This window comes from Colius striatus, unplaced genomic scaffold, assembly GCF_028858725.1.
Source record: "Colius striatus isolate bColStr4 unplaced genomic scaffold, bColStr4.1.hap1 scaffold_40, whole genome shotgun sequence".
Lineage (NCBI taxonomy): Eukaryota > Metazoa > Chordata > Aves > Coliiformes > Coliidae > Colius > Colius striatus.
In genome coordinates, this window is record NW_026908523.1 from 2,326,343 (window position 1) to 2,346,204 (window position 19,862).

At 47.4% G+C, this 19,862-nt stretch overlaps 1 protein-coding gene across 1 annotated transcript in view; it reads right to left on the reverse strand.

Moving 5' to 3' along the window:
• The window catches only part of LOC133629375 (hydrocephalus-inducing protein homolog), a 115,124-nt gene that overhangs the window by 45,142 nt on the left and 50,120 nt on the right, over window positions 1-19,862 (reverse strand). The window contains exons 20-21 of the mRNA XM_062020030.1: window positions 19,658-19,801; window positions 13,902-14,215 (exon numbers count right to left, since the gene is read on the reverse strand). Of these exons, the coding sequence (XP_061876014.1) occupies window positions 13,902-14,215; window positions 19,658-19,801 (458 nt within the window). The remainder of the gene's footprint in view (window positions 1-13,901; window positions 14,216-19,657; window positions 19,802-19,862) is intronic.

Sequence of the window (19,862 nt, forward strand, 5' to 3'; positions counted from 1 at the left end):
AAACCCAACTTTCTCCCCCAAATTGCACTTTTTTTCCCTCAAAACCCCACCAAAACCCCACTTTCTCCCTCAAAACTTGACTTTTTTTGCCTCAAAACGGCACTTTTCCCCTCAAAACCACACCAAAGCCCCACTTTCTCCCTCAAAACTTCACTTTTTTGCCTCAAAACATTACTTTTCCCCTCAAAACCACACCAAAACCCCACTTTCTCCCTCAAAACTTGACTTTTTTTGCCTCAAAACGTCACTTTTCCCCTCAAAACCACACCAAAACCCCACTTTCTCCCTCAAAACTTGACTTTTTTTGCCTCAAAATGTCACTTTTCCCCTCAAAACCACACCAAAACCCCACTTTCTCCCTCAAAACTTGACTTTTTTTGCCTCAAAATGGCACTTTTCCCCTCAAAACCACACCAAAACCCCACTTTCTCCCTCCAAACTTGACTTTTTTTGCCTCAAAACGTCACTTTCCCCCTCAAAACCACACCAAAACCCAACTTTCTCCCCCAAATTGCACTTTTTTTCCCTCAAAACCCCACCAAAACCCCACTTTCTCCCTCCAAACTTGACTTTTTTTGCCTCAAAACCCCACCAAAACCCCACTTTCTCCCTCAAAACTTGACTTTTTTTGCCTCAAAACGGCACTTTTCCCCTCAAAACCACACCAAAACCCCACTTTCTCCCTCAAAACTTGACTTTTTTTGCCTCAAAATGGCACTTTTCCCCTCAAAACCACACGAAAACCCAACTTTCTCCCCCAAATTGCACTTTTTTTCCCTCAAAACCCCACCAAAACCCCACTTTCTCCCTCAAAACTTGACTTTTTTTGCCTCAAAACGGCACTTTTCCCCTCAAAACCACACCAAAGCCCCACTTTCTCCCTCAAAACTTCACTTTTTTGCCTCAAAACATCACTTTTCCCCTCAAAACCACACCAAAACCCCACTTTCTCCCTCAAAACTTGACTTTTTTTGCCTCAAAACGTCACTTTTCCCCTCAAAACCACACCAAAACCCCACTTTCTCCCTCAAAACTTGACTTTTTTTGCCTCAAAATGTCACTTTTCCCCTCAAAACCACACCAAAACCCCACTTTCTCCCTCAAAACTTGACTTTTTTTGCCTCAAAATGGCACTTTTCCCCTCAAAACCACACCAAAACCCCACTTTCTCCCTCAAAACTTGACTTTTTTCCCTCAAAACCACACCAAAACCCCACTTTCTCCCTCAAAACTTGACTTTTTTTGCCTCAAAACTCCACTTTCCCCCTCAAAACCACACCAAAACCCCACTTTCTCCCTCAAAACTTGACTTTTTTTGCCTCAAAACGTCACTTTTCCCCTCAAAACCACACCAAAACCCCACTTTCTCCCTCCAAACTTGACTTTTTTTGCCTCAAAATGGCACTTTTCCCCTCAAAACCACACCAAAACCCCACTTTCTCCCTCAAAACTTGACTTTTTTTGCCTCAAAACGTCACTTTTCCCCTCAAAACCACACCAAAACCCCACTTTCTCCCTCAAAACTTGACTTTTTTTGCCTCAAAACTCCACTTTCCCCCTCAAAACCACACCAAAACCCCACTTTCTCCCTCAAAACTTGACTATTTTTGTCTCAAAACGTCACTTTTCCCCTCAAAACCACACCAAAACCCCACTTTCTCCCTCAAAACTTGACTTTTTTTGCCTCAAAACGGCACTTTTCCCCTCAAAACCACACCAAAACCCCACTTTCTCCCTCAAAACTTGACTTTTTTTGCCTCAAAACTCCACTTTCCCCCTCAAAACCACACCAAAACCCCACTTTCTCCCTCAAAACTTGACTTTTTTTGCCTCAAAACGGCACTTTTCCCCTCAAAACCACACCAAAACCCCACTTTCTCCCTCAAAACTTGACTTTTTTTGCCTCAAAATGTCACTTTTCCCCTCAAAACCCCAGCAAAACCCAACTTTCTCCCCCAAATTGCACTTTTTTCCCCTCAAAACCCCACCAAAACCCCACTTTCTCCCTCAAAACTTGACTTTTTTTGCCTCAAAATGGCACTTTTCCCCTCAAAACCACACCAAAACCCCACTTTCTCCCTCCAAATTGCACTTTTCTTCCCTCAAAACCCCATCAAAACCCAACTTTCTCCCCCAAATTGCACTTTTCTTCCCTCAAAACCCCATCAAAACCCAACTTTCTCCCCCAAATTGCACTTTTCTTCCCTCAAAACCCCATCAAAACCCAACTTTCTCCCCCAAATTGCACTTTTCTTCCCTCAAAACCCCATCAAAACCCAACTTTCTCCCCCAAATTGCACTTTTTTTGCCTCAAAATGTCACTTTTCCCCTCAAAACCACACCAAAACCCCACTTTCTCCCTCCAAACTTGACTTTTTTTGCCTCAAAACGTCACTTTCCCCCTCAAAACCACACCAAAACCCCACTTTCTCCCCCAAATTGCACTTTTCTTCCCCCAAAACCCCATCAAAACCCAACTTTCTCCCCCAAATTGCACTTTTCTTCCCTCAAAACCACACCAAAACCCCACTTTCTCCCTCAAAACTTGACTTTTTTTGCCTCAAAATGTCACTTTTCCCCTCAAAACCACACCAAAACCCAACTTTCTCCCCCAAATTGCACTTTTTTTCCCTCAAAACCCCACCAAAACCCCACTTTCTCCCTCCAAACTTGACTTTTTTTGCCTCAAAACCCCACCAAAACCCCACTTTCTCCCTCAAAACTTGACTTTTTTTGCCTCAAAACGGCACTTTTCCCCTCAAAACCACACCAAAACCCCACTTTCTCCCTCAAAACTTGACTTTTTTTGCCTCAAAATGGCACTTTTCCCCTCAAAACCACACGAAAACCCAACTTTCTCCCCCAAATTGCACTTTTTTTCCCTCAAAACCCCACCAAAACCCCACTTTCTCCCTCAAAACTTGACTTTTTTTGCCTCAAAACGGCACTTTTCCCCTCAAAACCACACCAAAGCCCCACTTTCTCCCTCAAAACTTCACTTTTTTGCCTCAAAACATCACTTTACCCCTCAAAACCACACCAAAACCCCACTTTCTCCCTCAAAACTTGACTTTTTTTGCCTCAAAACGTCACTTTTCCCCTCAAAACCACACCAAAACCCCACTTTCTCCCTCAAAACTTGACTTTTTTTGCCTCAAAATGTCACTTTTCCCCTCAAAACCACACCAAAACCCCACTTTCTCCCTCAAAACTTGACTTTTTTTGCCTCAAAATGGCACTTTTCCCCTCAAAACCACACCAAAACCCCACTTTCTCCCTCCAAACTTGACTTTTTTTGCCTCAAAACGTCACTTTCCCCCTCAAAACCACACCAAAACCCAACTTTCTCCCCCAAATTGCACTTTTTTTCCCTCAAAACCCCACCAAAACCCCACTTTCTCCCTCCAAACTTGACTTTTTTTGCCTCAAAACGGCACTCTTCCTCTCAAAACCACACCAAAACCCCACTTTCTCCCTCAAAACTTGACTTTTTTGCCTCAAAACTCCACTTTTCCCCTCAAAACCACACCAAAACCCCACTTTCTCCCTCCAAACTTGACTTTTTTTGCCTCAAAACGGCACTTTTCCTCTCAAAACCACACCAAAACCCCACTTTCTCCCTCAAAACTTGACTTTTTTTGCCTCAAAACTCCACTTTTCCCCTCAAAACCACACCAAAACCCAACTTTCTCCCCCAAATTGCACTTTTCTTCCCTCAAAACCACACCAAAACCCCACTTTCTCCCTCAAAACTTGACTTTTTTTGCCTCAAAATGGCACTTTTCCCCTCAAAACCACACCAAAACCCAACTTTCTCCCCCAAATTGCACTTTTCTTCCCTCAAAACCCCATCAAAACCCAACTTTCTCCCCCAAATTGCACTTTTCTTCCCTCAAAACCCCACCAAAACCCAACTTTCTCCCCCAAATTGCACTTTTCTTCCCTCAAAACCCCATCAAAACCCAACTTTCTCCCCCAAATTGCACTTTTTTCCCCTCAAAATCCCACCAAAACCCCACTTTCTCCCTCAAAACTTGACTTTTTTTGCCTCAAAATGTCACTTTTCCCCTCAAAACCCCAGCAAAACCCAACTTTCTCCCCCAAATTGCACTTTTTTCCCCTCAAAACCCCACCAAAACCCCACTTTCTCCCTCAAAACTTGACTTTTTTTGCCTCAAAATGGCACTTTTCCCCTCAAAACCACACCAAAACCCCACTTTCTCCCTCAAAACTTGACTTTTTTTGCCTCAAAACGTCACTTTTCCCCTCAAAACCACACCAAAACCCCACTTTCTCCCCCAAAACTTGACTTTTTTTGCCTCAAAATGTAACTTTTCACCTCAAAACCACACCAAAACCCCACTTTCTCCCTCAAAACTTGACTTTTTTTGCCTCAAAATGGCACTTTTTCCCTCAAAACCACACCAAAACCCCACTTTCTCCCTCAAAACTTGACTATTTTGCCTCAAAATGTCACTTTTCCCCTCAAAACCCCACCAAAACCCCACTTTCTCCCTCAAAACTTGACTTTTTTTGCCTCAAAATGGCACTTTTCCCCTCAAAACCACACCAAAACCCCACTTTCTCCCTCAAAACTTGACTTTTTTCCCTCAAAACCACACCAAAACCCCACTTTCTCCCTCAAAACTTGACTTTTTTTGCCTCAAAACTCCACTTTCCCCCTCAAAACCACACCAAAACCCCACTTTCTCCCTCAAAACTTGACTTTTTTTGCCTCAAAACGTCACTTTTCCCCTCAAAACCACACCAAAACCCCACTTTCTCCCTCCAAACTTGACTTTTTTTGCCTCAAAATGGCACTTTTCCCCTCAAAACCACACCAAAACCCCACTTTCTCCCTCAAAACTTGACTTTTTTTGCCTCAAAACGTCACTTTTCCCCTCAAAACCACACCAAAACCCCACTTTCTCCCTCAAAACTTGACTTTTTTTGCCTCAAAACTCCACTTTCCCCCTCAAAACCACACCAAAACCCCACTTTCTCCCTCAAAACTTGACTATTTTTGTCTCAAAACGTCACTTTTCCCCTCAAAACCACACCAAAACCCCACTTTCTCCCTCAAAACTTGACTTTTTTTGCCTCAAAACGGCACTTTTCCCCTCAAAACCACACCAAAACCCCACTTTCTCCCTCAAAACTTGACTTTTTTTGCCTCAAAACTCCACTTTCCCCCTCAAAACCACACCAAAACCCCACTTTCTCCCTCAAAACTTGACTTTTTTTGCCTCAAAACGGCACTTTTCCCCTCAAAACCACACCAAAACCCCACTTTCTCCCTCAAAACTTGACTTTTTTTGCCTCAAAATGGCACTTTTCCCCTCAAAACCCCACCAAAACCCAACTTTCTCCCTCAAAACTTGACTTTTTTTGCCTCAAAACGTCACTTTTCCCCTCAAAACCCCACCAAAACCCCACTTTCTCCCTCAAAACTTGACTTTTTTTGCCTCAAAATGGCACTTTTCCCCTCAAAACCACACCAAAACCCCACTTTCTCCCCCAAATTGCACTTTTTTCCCTCAAAACCACACCAAAACCCCACTTTCTCCCTCCAAACTTGACTTTTTTTGCCTCAAAACGTCACTTCTCCCCTCAAAACCACACCAAAACCCCACTTTCTCCCTCCAAACTTGACTTTTTTTGCCTCAAAATGGCACTTTTCCCCTCAAAACCACACCAAAACCCCACTTTCTCCCTCAAAACTTGACTTTTTTTGCCTCAAAACGTCACTTTTCCCCTCAAAACCACACCAAAACCCCACTTTCTCCCTCAAAACTTGACTTTTTTTGCCTCAAAACTCCACTTTCCCCCTCAAAACCACACCAAAACCCCACTTTCTCCCTCAAAACTTGACTATTTTTGTCTCAAAACGTCACTTTTCCCCTCAAAACCACACCAAAACCCCACTTTCTCCCTCAAAACTTGACTTTTTTTGCCTCAAAACGGCACTTTTCCCCTCAAAACCACACCAAAACCCCACTTTCTCCCTCAAAACTTGACTTTTTTTGCCTCAAAACTCCACTTTCCCCCTCAAAACCACACCAAAACCCCACTTTCTCCCTCAAAACTTGACTTTTTTTGCCTCAAAACGGCACTTTTCCCCTCAAAACCACACCAAAACCCCACTTTCTCCCTCAAAACTTGACTATTTTGCCTCAAAATGTCACTTTTCCCCTCAAAACCCCACCAAAACCCCACTTTCTCCCTCAAAACTTGACTTTTTTTGCCTCAAAATGGCACTTTTCCCCTCAAAACCACACCAAAACCCCACTTTCTCCCTCAAAACTTGACTTTTTTCCCTCAAAACCACACCAAAACCCCACTTTCTCCCTCAAAACTTGACTTTTTTTGCCTCAAAACTCCACTTTCCCCCTCAAAACCACACCAAAACCCCACTTTCTCCCTCAAAACTTGACTTTTTTTGCCTCAAAACGTCACTTTTCCCCTCAAAACCACACCAAAACCCCACTTTCTCCCTCCAAACTTGACTTTTTTTGCCTCAAAATGGCACTTTTCCCCTCAAAACCACACCAAAACCCCACTTTCTCCCTCAAAACTTGACTTTTTTTGCCTCAAAACGTCACTTTTCCCCTCAAAACCACACCAAAACCCCACTTTCTCCCTCAAAACTTGACTTTTTTTGCCTCAAAACTCCACTTTCCCCCTCAAAACCACACCAAAACCCCACTTTCTCCCTCAAAACTTGACTATTTTTGTCTCAAAACGTCACTTTTCCCCTCAAAACCACACCAAAACCCCACTTTCTCCCTCAAAACTTGACTTTTTTTGCCTCAAAACGGCACTTTTCCCCTCAAAACCACACCAAAACCCCACTTTCTCCCTCAAAACTTGACTTTTTTTGCCTCAAAACTCCACTTTCCCCCTCAAAACCACACCAAAACCCCACTTTCTCCCTCAAAACTTGACTTTTTTTGCCTCAAAACGGCACTTTTCCCCTCAAAACCACACCAAAACCCCACTTTCTCCCTCAAAACTTGACTTTTTTTGCCTCAAAATGGCACTTTTCCCCTCAAAACCCCACCAAAACCCAACTTTCTCCCTCAAAACTTGACTTTTTTTGCCTCAAAACGTCACTTTTCCCCTCAAAACCCCACCAAAACCCCACTTTCTCCCTCAAAACTTGACTTTTTTTGCCTCAAAATGGCACTTTTCCCCTCAAAACCACACCAAAACCCCACTTTCTCCCCCAAATTGCACTTTTTTCCCTCAAAACCACACCAAAACCCCACTTTCTCCCTCCAAACTTGACTTTTTTTGCCTCAAAACGTCACTTCTCCCCTCAAAACCACACCAAAACCCCACTTTCTCCCTCCAAACTTGACTTTTTTTGCCTCAAAATGGCACTTTTCCCCTCAAAACCACACCAAAACCCCACTTTCTCCCTCAAAACTTGACTTTTTTTGCCTCAAAACGTCACTTTTCCCCTCAAAACCACACCAAAACCCCACTTTCTCCCTCAAAACTTGACTTTTTTTGCCTCAAAACTCCACTTTCCCCCTCAAAACCACACCAAAACCCCACTTTCTCCCTCAAAACTTGACTATTTTTGTCTCAAAACGTCACTTTTCCCCTCAAAACCACACCAAAACCCCACTTTCTCCCTCAAAACTTGACTTTTTTTGCCTCAAAACGGCACTTTTCCCCTCAAAACCACACCAAAACCCCACTTTCTCCCTCAAAACTTGACTTTTTTTGCCTCAAAACTCCACTTTCCCCCTCAAAACCACACCAAAACCCCACTTTCTCCCTCAAAACTTGACTTTTTTTGCCTCAAAACGGCACTTTTCCCCTCAAAACCACACCAAAACCCCACTTTCTCCCTCAAAACTTGACTTTTTTTGCCTCAAAATGGCACTTTTCCCCTCAAAACCCCACCAAAACCCAACTTTCTCCCTCAAAACTTGACTTTTTTTGCCTCAAAACGTCACTTTTCCCCTCAAAACCCCACCAAAACCCCACTTTCTCCCTCAAAACTTGACTTTTTTTGCCTCAAAATGGCACTTTTCCCCTCAAAACCACACCAAAACCCCACTTTCTCCCCCAAATTGCACTTTTTTCCCTCAAAACCACACCAAAACCCCACTTTCTCCCTCAAAACTTGACTTTTTTTGCCTCAAAACGTCACTTTTCCCCTCAAAACCACACCAAAACCCCACTTTCTCCCTCAAAACTTGACTTTTTTTGCCTCAAAACTCCACTTTCCCCCTCAAAACCCCACCAAAACCCCACTTTCTCCCTCCAAACTTGACTTTTTTTGCCTCAAAACGGCACTTTTCCCCTCAAAACCACACCAAAACCCCACTTTCTCCCTCAAAACTTGACTTTTTTTGCCTCAAAACGGCACTTTTCCCCTCAAAACCACACCAAAACCCCACTTTCTCCCTCAAAACTTGACTTTTTCTCCCTCCAAACGGCACTTTTCCCCTCAAAACCACACCAAAACCCCACTTTCTCCCTCCAAACTTGACTTTTTTTGCCTCAAAATGGCACTTTTCCCCTCAAAACCACACCAAAACCCAACTTTCTCCCTCCAAACTTGACTTGTTTTGCCTCAAAATGGCACTTTTCCCCTCAAAACCACACCAAAACCCCACTTTCTCCCTCCAAACTTGACTTTTTTTGCCTCAAAATGGCACTTTTCCCCTCAAAACCCCACCAAAACCCCACTTTCTCCCTCAAAACTTGACTTTTTTTGCCTCAAAACTCCACTTTCCCCCTCAAAACCACACCAAAACCCCACTTTCTCCCTCAAAACTTCACTTTTTTTGCCTCAAAATGTCACTTTTCCCCTCAAAACCCCACCAAAACCCCACTTTCTCCCTCAAAACTTGACTTTTTTTGCCTCAAAATGTCACTTTTCCCCTCAAAACCACACCAAAACCCAACTTTCTCCCCCAAATTGCACTTTTTTTCCCTCAAAACCCCACCAAAACCCAACTTTCTCCCTCCAAACTTGACTTTTTTTGCCTCAAAACCCCACCAAAACCCCACTTTCTCCCTCCAAACTTGACTTTTTTTGCCTCAAAACGGCACTTTCCCCCTCAAAACCACACCAAAACCCCACTTTCTCCCCCAAATTGCACTTTTTTGCCTCAAAACCACACCAAAACCCCACTTTCTCCCTCAAAACTTGACTTTTTTTTCCTCAAAATGTCACTTTCTCCCTCAAAAACCCACCAAAACCCAACTTTCTCCCCCAAATTGCACTTTTCTTCCCTCAAAACCCCACCAAAACCCCACTTTCTCCCTCAAAACTTGACTTTTTTTGCCTCAAAACGTCACTTTCCCCCTCAAAACCACACCAAAACCCAACTTTCTCCCCCAAATTGCACTTTTTTCCCCTCAAAACCACACCAAAACCCCACTTTCTCTCTCCAAACTTGACTTTTTTTGCCTCAAAACGTCACTTTTCCCCTCAAAACCACACCAAAACCCCACTTTCTCCCTCAAAACTTGACTTTTTTTGCCTCAAAATGTCACTTTTCCCCTCAAAACCACACCAAAACCCCACTTTCTCCCTCAAAACTTGACTTTTTTTGCCTCAAAACGGCACTTTTCCCCTCAAAACCACACCAAAACCCAACTTTCTCCCTCCAAACTTGACTTTTTTTGCCTCAAAATGTCACTTTTTTCCCTCAAAACCACACCAAAACCCCACTTTCTCCCTCAAAACTTGACTTTTTTTGCCTCAAAATGGCACTTTTCCCCTCAAAACCACACCAAAACCCCACTTTCTCCCTCAAAACTTGACTTTTTTTGCCTCAAAACGGCACTTTTCCCCTCAAAACCACACCAAAACCCCACTTTCTCCCTCCAAACTTGACTTTTTTTGCCTCAAAATGTCACTTTTTTCCCTCAAAACCACACCAAAACCCCACTTTCTCCCTCAAAACTTGACTTTTTTTGCCTCAAAATGTCACTTTTCCCCTCAAAACCACACCAAAACCCCACTTTCTCCCCCAAATTGAACTTTTTTCCCTCAAAACCCCACCAAAACCCAACTTTCTCCCCCAAATTGCACTTTTTTCCCTCAAAACCACACCAAAACCCAACTTTCTCCCCCAAATTGCAATTTTTCCCTCAAAACCCCACCAAAACCCAACTTTCTCCCCCAAATTGCACTTTTTTCCCTCAAAACCACACCAAAACCCCACTTTCTCCCCCAAATTGCACTTTTTTCCCTCAAAACCCCACCAAAACCCAACTTTCTCCCCCAAATTGCACTTTTCTTCCCTCAAAACCCCACCAAAACCCCACTTTCTCCCTCAAAACTTGACTTTTTTTGCCTCAAAACGTCACTTTCCCCCTCAAAACCACACCAAAACCCAACTTTCTCCCCCAAATTGCACTTTTTTTCCCTCAAAACCCCACCAAAACCCAACTTTCTCCCTCCAAACTTGACTTTTTTTGCCTCAAAACCCCACCAAAACCCCACTTTCTCCCTCCAAACTTGACTTTTTTTGCCTCAAAACGGCACTTTCCCCCTCAAAACCACACCAAAACCCCACTTTCTCCCCCAAATTGCACTTTTTTGCCTCAAAACCACACCAAAACCCCACTTTCTCCCTCAAAACTTGACTTTTTTTTCCTCAAAATGTCACTTTCTCCCTCAAAAACCCACCAAAACCCAACTTTCTCCCCCAAATTGCACTTTTCTTCCCTCAAAACCCCACCAAAACCCCACTTTCTCCCTCAAAACTTGACTTTTTTTGCCTCAAAACGTCACTTTCCCCCTCAAAACCACACCAAAACCCAACTTTCTCCCCCAAATTGCACTTTTTTCCCCTCAAAACCACACCAAAACCCCACTTTCTCTCTCCAAACTTGACTTTTTTTGCCTCAAAACGTCACTTTTCCCCTCAAAACCACACCAAAACCCCACTTTCTCCCTCAAAACTTGACTTTTTTTGCCTCAAAATGTCACTTTTCCCCTCAAAACCACACCAAAACCCCACTTTCTCCCTCAAAACTTGACTTTTTTTGCCTCAAAACGGCACTTTTCCCCTCAAAACCACACCAAAACCCCACTTTCTCCCTCAAAACTTGACTTTTTTTGCCTCAAAACATCACTTTTCCCCTCAAAACCACACCAAAACCCAACTTTCTCCCTCAAAACTTGACTTTTTTTGCCTCAAAATGTCACTTTTTTCCCTCAAAACCACACCAAAACCCCACTTTCTCCCTCAAAACTTGACTTTTTTTGCCTCAAAATGGCACTTTTCCCCTCAAAACCACACCAAAACCCCACTTTCTCCCTCAAAACTTGACTTTTTTTGCCTCAAAACGGCACTTTTCCCCTCAAAACCACACCAAAACCCCACTTTCTCCCTCCAAACTTGACTTTTTTTGCCTCAAAATGTCACTTTTTTCCCTCAAAACCACACCAAAACCCCACTTTCTCCCTCAAAACTTGACTTTTTTTGCCTCAAAATGTCACTTTTCCCCTCAAAACCACACCAAAACCCCACTTTCTCCCCCAAATTGAACTTTTTTCCCTCAAAACCCCACCAAAACCCAACTTTCTCCCCCAAATTGCACTTTTTTCCCTCAAAACCACACCAAAACCCAACTTTCTCCCCCAAATTGCACTTTTTTCCCTCAAAACCCCACCAAAACCCAACTTTCTCCCCCAAATTGCACTTTTTTCCCTCAAAACCACACCAAAACCCCACTTTCTCCCCCAAATTGCACTTTTTTCCCTCAAAACCCCACCAAAACCCAACTTTCTCCCCCAAATTGCACTTTTTTCCCTCAAAACCACACCAAAACCCCACTTTCTCCCCCAAATTGCACTTTTTTTCCCTCAAAACCACACCAAAACCCAACTTTCTCCCTCAAAACTTGACTTTTTTTGCCTCAAAACGTCACTTTTCCCCTCAAAACCACACCAAAACCCCACTTTCTCCCTCCAAACTTGACTTTTTTGCCTCAAAACGTCACTTTTCTCCTCAAAACCACACCAAAACCCCACTTTCTCCCTCCAAACTTGACTTTTTTTGCCTCAAAACGGCACTTTTCCCCTCAAAACCACACCAAAACCCCACTTTCTCCCTCCAAACTTGACTTTTTTTGCCTCAAAATGGCACTTTTCCCCTCAAAACCACACCAAAACCCCACTTTCTCCCTCAAAACTTGACTTTTTTTGCCTCAAAACGTCACTTTTCTCCTCAAAACCCCACCAAAACCCCACTTTCTCCCTCAAAACTTGACTTTTTTTGCCTCAAAACGTCACTTTTCTCCTCAAAACCCCACCAAAACCCCACTTTCTCCCTCAAAACTTGACTTTTTTTGCCTCAAAACGGCACTTTTCCCCTCAAAACCACACCAAAACCCCACTTTCTCCCTCCAAACTTGACTTTTTTTGCCTCAAAACGGCACTTTTCCCCTCAAAACCACACCAAAACCCCACTTTCTCCCTCAAAACTTGACTTTTTTTGCCTCAAAATGGCACTTTTCCCCTCAAAACCACACCAAAACCCCACTTTCTCCCTCAAAACTTGACTTTTTTTGCCTCAAAACTCCACTTTCCCCCTCAAAACCACACCAAAACCCCACTTTCTCCCTCCAAACTTGACTTTTTTTGCCTCAAAACGGCACTTTTCTCCTCAAAACCCCACCAAAACCCCACTTTCTCCCTCAAAACTTGACTTTTTTTGCCTCAAAACGTCACTTTTCTCCTCAAAACCCCACCAAAACCCCACTTTCTCCCTCAAAACTTGACTTTTTTTGCCTCAAAACGGCACTTTTCCCCTCAAAACCACACCAAAACCCCACTTTCTCCCTCCAAACTTGACTTTTTTTGCCTCAAAACGGCACTTTTCCCCTCAAAACCACACCAAAACCCCACTTTCTCCCTCAAAACTTGACTTTTTTTGCCTCAAAATGGCACTTTTCCCCTCAAAACCACACCAAAACCCCACTTTCTCCCTCAAAACTTGACTTTTTTTGCCTCAAAACTCCACTTTCCCCCTCAAAACCACACCAAAACCCCACTTTCTCCCTCCAAACTTGACTTTTTTTGCCTCAAAACGGCACTTTTCCCCTCAAAACCACACCAAAACCCCACTTTCTCCCTCCAAACTTGACTTTTTTTGCCTCAAAACGGCACTTTTCCCCTCAAAACCACACCAAAACCCCACTTTCTCCCCCAAATTGCACTTTTCTTCCCCCAAAACCCCATCAAAACCCAACTTTCTCCTCCAAATTGCACTTTTCTTCCCTCAAAACCCCATCAAAACCCAACTTTCTCCCCCAAATTGCACTTTTTTCCCTCAAAACCCCACCAAAACCCCACTTTCTCCCTCAAAACTTGACTTTTTTTGCCTCAAAATGTCACTTTTCCCCTCAAAACCACACCAAAACCCAACTTTCTCCCCCAAATTGCACTTTTTTTCCCTCAAAACCACACCAAAATTCCACTTTCTCCCTCCAAACTTGACTTTTTTTGCCTCAAAACGTCACTTTTCTCCTCAAAACCACACCAAAACCCCACTTTCTCCCTCCAAACTTGACTTTTTTTGCCTCAAAACGGCACTTTTCCCCTCAAAACCACACCAAAACCCCACTTTCTCCCTCAAAACTTGACTTTTTTTGCCTCAATATGTCACTTTTCCCCTCAAAACCTGATGGGCTGTGTGAGAGGTGCTGGCAGTGTCTCACACAGATTCATGCCAACTGGAGAGGGTTGTTCCCCTTCCCAGTGTCACACTGGGGGGAGATCACCTCTTCCCTGGCGCATCCAGCCTGACCACGACTGGTAGGTGGCATCTCCACAGGGGGAAAAGCTGACAACAACAGCCTCAGGCTTTGCAAAGTACAACCAGGACATGAGGAAGAAGAGCTTGAAGCAGAGGGGCACCTACCTCATCTGGTGCCCGTGGCTGCCCACCAGGAAGCCCCAGTGGTAGTGGGCAGGCAGCTGGCTGCAGTTGGTCATGGTGATGTGATGCACGGCTTGAGTGTGGTTGAGGATGCAGCCAAAGTCCACAGCCTTGCTCTGGATGTGGAGGTTTGGGAAGCAGACTTCTCCCCTCACTCTGACCTGCTCCACGTGAGGATGCTCCAGGAATTGGATGCTCAGGGTCTTCTTTGCTACCCGGCTCTGCAAACCCTCTTCATAAGCAGGATTAAAGGCGATGGAGAGATGAAGCTCCTGCCCTACCTCCAGCTTCGTGGGCTGGAAGGAGATGCAGAGTGGGATGCATTACACTCTCACTAATCATCAGTGGGACAAGCCACAAGGGCTGAGGGCATGAAGAATGTGCAAGTGTGACCCCAGTGCCTTGACTGTGAGCACCACCCTCCTGCCTCAGACTCCCTCAGCCTCATGCTTCTGTGTCTGTGCCAGCACAAGAGGGACACAAGAGCTGTCCTGGTGAACTCTGGACTTGCAGAGACCATGTGCTGAACACACAGGCACATCAGTGCTCTGGCACATCAGTGCTCTGGCACATCAGTGCTCTGGCACAGGCTCTGCAGGAACCCTTCATCCTCAGGGCACAAGTGGCATGGCACTGCAGCCTCAGCCTTGCAGGTGCTCATCACCCACCACAGCACGTGCCCAGCAGAGTCCACCTCCAATCCCACGTCCAAACAGGGCAGGGAAGAGCTGGGGGAGTATCCTCAGCCTTCCTGAAGGCAGAGCTGCCCTCCAAGAGAGCTCTTGAGCATCTTCCACTGACTACAGGGCAGGGAACAGCTGGAGGAACATCCTCAGCCTTCCTGAAGGCAGAGCTGCCCTCCAAGAGAGCTCTTGAGCATCTTCCACTGACTACAGGGCAGGGAACAGCTGGGGGAATACCCTCAGCCTTCCTGAGGCAGAGCTGCCCTCCAAGACAGCTCTTGAGACATCTTCCACTGACTACAGGGCAGTCCTGAAGGCAGAGCTGCCCTCCAAGAGGGCTCTTGAGCATCTTCCACTGACAACAGGGCAGGGAACAGCTGGGGGAACATCCTCAGCCTTCCTGAAGGCAGAGCTGCCCTCCAAGAGAGCTCTTGAGCATCTTCCACTGACTACAGGGGAGTCCTGAAGGCAGAGCTGCCCTCCAAGAGAGCTCTTGAGCATCTTCCATTGACAACAGGGCAGGGAACAGCTGGAGGAATATCCTCAGGCCCTCCAAGACAGCTCTTGAGCATCTTCCATTGACAACAGGGCAGGGAACAGCTGGAGGAACATCCTCAGCCTTCCTGAAGACAGAGCTGCCCTCCAAGACAGCTCTTGAGCATCTTCCACTGCTACAGGGCAGGGAACAGCTGGAGGAACATCCTCAGCCTTCCTGAAGGCAGAGCTGCCCTCCAAGACAGCTCTTGAGCATCTTCCACTGACTACAGGGCAGGGAACAGCTGGAGGAACATCCTCAGCCTTCCTGAATCAGAGCTGCCCTCCAAGAGAGCTCTTGAGCATCTTCCACTGACTACAGGGCAGGGAACAGCTGGAGGAACATCCTCAGGCCCTCCAAGACAGCTCTTGAGCATCTTCCACTGCTACAGGGCAGGGAACAGCTGGAGGAATGTCCTCAGCCTTCCTGAAGGCAGAGCTGCCCTCCAAGAGGGCTCTTGAGCATCTTCCATTGACAACAGGGCAGGGAACAGCTGGAGGAATATCCTCAGCCTTCCTGAAGGCAGAGCTGCCCTCCAAGACAGCTCTTGAGCATCTTCCACTGCTACAGGGCAGGGAACAGCTGGAGGAACATCCTCAGCCTTCCTGAAGGCAGAGCTGCCCTCCAAGACAGCTCTTGAGCATCTTCCACTGCTACAGGGCAGGGAAGAGCTGGAGGAACATCCTCAGCCTTCCTGAAGGCAGAGCTGCCCTCCAAGAGGGCTCTTGAGCATCTTCCACTGACTACAGGGCAGGGAACAGCTGGAGGAACATCCTCAGCCTTCCTGAAGGCAGAGCTGCCCTCCAAGAGAGCTCTTGAGCATCTTCCACTGACTACAGGGCAGTCCTGAAGGCAGAGCTGCCCTCCAAGAGGGCTCTTGAGCATCTTCCACTGACTACAGGGCAGGGAACAGCTGGAGGAATGTCCTCAGCCTTCCTGAAGGCAGAGCTGCCCTCCAAGACAGCTCTTGAGCATCTTCCACTGACTACAGGGCAGGGAACAGCTGGGGGAACATCCTCAGCCTTCCTGAAGGCAGAGCTGCCCTCCAAGACAGCTCTTGAGCATCTTCCACTGACAACAGGGCTGGGAACAGCTGGAGGAACATCCTCAGCCTTCCTGAAGGCAGAGCTGCCCTCCAAGACAGCTCTTGAGCATCTTCCACTGACAACAGGGCTGGGAACAGCTGGAGGAACACCCTCAGCCTTCCTGAAGGCAGAGCTGCCCTCCAAGAGAGCTCTTGAGCATCTTCCACTGACTACAGGGCAGGGAACAGCTGGAGGAACATCCTCAGCCTTCCTGAAGGCAGAGCTGCCCTCCAAGACAGCTCTTGAGCATCTTCCACTGACTACAGGGCAGGGAACAGCTGGAGGAACATCCTCAGCCTTCCTGAAGGCAGAGCTGCCCTCCAAGAGGGCTCTTGAGACATCTTCCATTGACAACAGGGCAGTCCTGAAGGCAGAGCTGCCCTCCAAGACAGCTCTTGAGCATCTTCCACTGCTACAGGGCAGGGAACAGCTGGAGGAACATCCTCAGCCTTCCTGAAGGCAGAGCTGCCCTCCAAGAGAGCTCTTGAGCATCTTCCACTGACAACAGGGCAGGGAACAGCTGGAGGAACATCCTCAGCCTTCCTGAATCAGAGCTGCCCTCCAAGAGAGCTCTTGAGCATCTTCCACTGACAACAGGGCAGGGAACAGCTGGAGGAACATCCTCAGCCTTCCTGAATCAGAGCTGCCCTCCAAGACAGCTCTTGAGCATCTTCCACTGCTACAGGGCAGGGAACAGCTGGGGGAACATCCTCAGCCTTCCTGAAGGCAGAGCTGCCCTCCAAGAGAGCTCTTGAGCATCTTCCACTGACTACAGGGCAGGGAACAGCTGGGGGAATATCCTCAGGCCCTCCAAGACAGCTCTTGAGCATCTTCCACTGCTACAGGGCAGGGAACAGCTGGAGGAAGATCCTCAGCCTTCCTGAATCAGAGCTGCCCTCCAAGACAGCTCTTGAGCATCTTCCACTGACTACAGGGCAGGGAACAGCTGGGGGAATACCCTCAGCCTTCCTGAATCAGAGCTGCCCTCCAAGAGAGCTCTTGAGACATCTTCCACTGACTACAGGGCAGTCCTGAAGGCAGAGCTGCCCTCCAAGAGGGCTCTTGAGCATCTTCCACTGACAACAGGGCAGGGAACAGCTGGGGGAACATCCTCAGCCTTCCTGAAGGCAGAGCTGCCCTCCAAGACAGCTCTTGAACATCTTCCACTGACTACAGGGGAGTCCTGAAGGCAGAGCTGCCCTCCAAGAGAGCTCTTGAGCATCTTCCATTGACAACAGGGCAGGGAACAGCTGGAGGAATATCCTCAGCCTTCCTGAAGGCAGAGCTGCCCTCCAAGAGAGCTCTTGAGCATCTTCCACTGACTACAGGGCAGGGAACAGCTGGAGGAACATCCTCAGCCTTCCTGAAGGCAGAGCTGCCCTCCAAGAGAGCTCTTGAGCATCTTCCACTGACTACAGGGCAGGGAACAGCTGGGGGAACATCCTCAGCCTTCCTGAAGGCAGAGCTGCCCTCCAAGAGAGCTCTTGAGCATCTTCCATTGACTACAGGGCAGGGAACAGCTGGGGGAACATCCTCAGCCTTCCTGAAGGCAGAGCTGCCCTCCAAGAGGGCTCTTGAGCATCTTGAACTGACAACAGGGCAGTCCTGAAGGCAGAGCTGCTCTCCAAGAGAGCTCTTGAGCATCTTCCATTGACAACAGGGCAGGGAACAGCTGGAGGAACATCCTCAGCCTTCCTGAAGGCAGAGCTGCCCTCCAAGACAGCTCTTGAGCATCTTCCACTGACTACAGGGCAGGGAACAGCTGGGGGAATATCCTCAGGCCCTCCAAGACAGCTCTTGAGCATCTTCCACTGACTACAGGGCAGGGAACAGCTGGGGGAATATCCTCAGCCTTCCTGAAGGCAGAGCTGCCCTCCAGAGAGCTCTTGAGCATCTTCCACTGACTACAGGGCAGGGAACAGCTGGGGGAATATCCTCAGGCTTCCTGAAGGCAGAGCTGCCCTCCAAGACAGCTCTTGAGCATCTTCCACTGACTACAGGGCAGGGAAGAGCTGGAGGAACATCCTCAGCCTTCCTGAAGGCAGAGCTGCCCTCCAAGACAGCTCTTGAGCATCTTCCACTGACTACAGGGCAGGGAACAGCTGGAGGAATATCCTCAGCCTTCCTGAATCAGAGCTGCCCTCCAAGAGAGCTCTTGAGCATCTTCCACTGACTACAGGGCAGGGAACAGCTGGAGGAACATCCTCAGCCTTCCTGAAGGCAGAGCTGCCCTCCAAGAGAGCTCTTGAGCATCTTCCACTGACTACAGGGCAGGGAACAGCTGGAGGAACATCCTCAGCCTTCCTGAAGGCAGAGCTGCCCTCCAAGACAGCTCTTGAGCATCTTCCACTGACTACAGCGGAGTCCTGAAGGCAGAGCTGCCCTCCAAGAGAGCTCTTGAGCATCTTCCACTGACTACAGGGCAGGGAACAGCTGGAGGAATGTCCTCAGCCTTCCTGAAGGCAGAGCTGCCCTCCAGAGAGCTCTTGAGCATCTTCCACTGCTACAGGGCAGGGAACAGCTGGAGGAATATCCTCAGCCTTCCTGAATCAGAGCTGCCCTCCAAGAGAGCTCTTGAGCATCTTCCACTGCTACAGGGCAGGGAACAGCTGGGGGAACATCCTCAGCCTTCCTGAAGGCAGAGCTGCCCTCCAAGAGAGCTCCTGAGCATCTTCCACTGACAACAGGGCAGGGAACAGCTGGGGGAACATCCTCAGCCTTCCTGAAGGCAGAGCTGCCCTCCAAGAGAGCTCTTGAGCATCTTCCACTGACTACAGGGCAGGGAACAGCTGGAGGAATGTCCTCAGCCTCCCTGAAGGCAGAGCTGCCCTCCAGAGAGCTCTTGAGCATCTTCCACTCACTACAGGGCAGTCCTGAAGGCAGAGCTGCCCTCCAAGACAGCTCTTGAGCATCTTCCATTGACAACAGGGCAGGGAACAGCTGGAGGAACGTCCTCAGCCTTCCTGAAGGCAGAGCTGCCCTCCAAGAGAGCTCTTGAGCATCTTCCACTGACAACAGGGCAGGGAACAGCTGGAGGAACATCCTCAGCCTTCCTGAAGGCAGAGCTGCCCTCCAAGAGGGCTCTTGAGCATCTTCCACTGACAACAGGGCAGGGAACAGCTGGAGGAACACCCTCAGCCTTCCTGAAGGCAGAGCTGCCCTCCAAGAGAGCTCTTGAGACATCTTCACTCCAGGGCTTCACTTCCAGGAGACACCTTCACTCCAGGGCTTGCCCAGCCCTAGTTGCCTGCTCCCTTCTCCTCAGCTCTTACAGCCAGGACCTATCTCCCCAATGCAGATGTTTCAAAGCTGATTTAGTTCAGGCCAGTCTAGTGCTGACTCTACAGCACCAACTTGTCTTACTTAAGGACTTCCCAACACCACCACATTGCTCCCTCTTCAGACCCCACCAGAGGAAAGTCCACAGCTGCTCACCCAAATGTCTGCAGGGAGGGGCTGCTGCTCAGCATCACAGATGGAGAAGGGCTGCTCCAAGGCCAGGATGATGCTGAAGGGCAGGGGTGAGGTGTTTTTTAAGGAAAGAGGCTTGTGCTGAAGAGTGAGGTCACCACTGGGCTCCTGCAGAAAGAGGAAATGACAAACCTGAAGTGGCCACTGACCTCCCTCCTCTCCTGGTGCA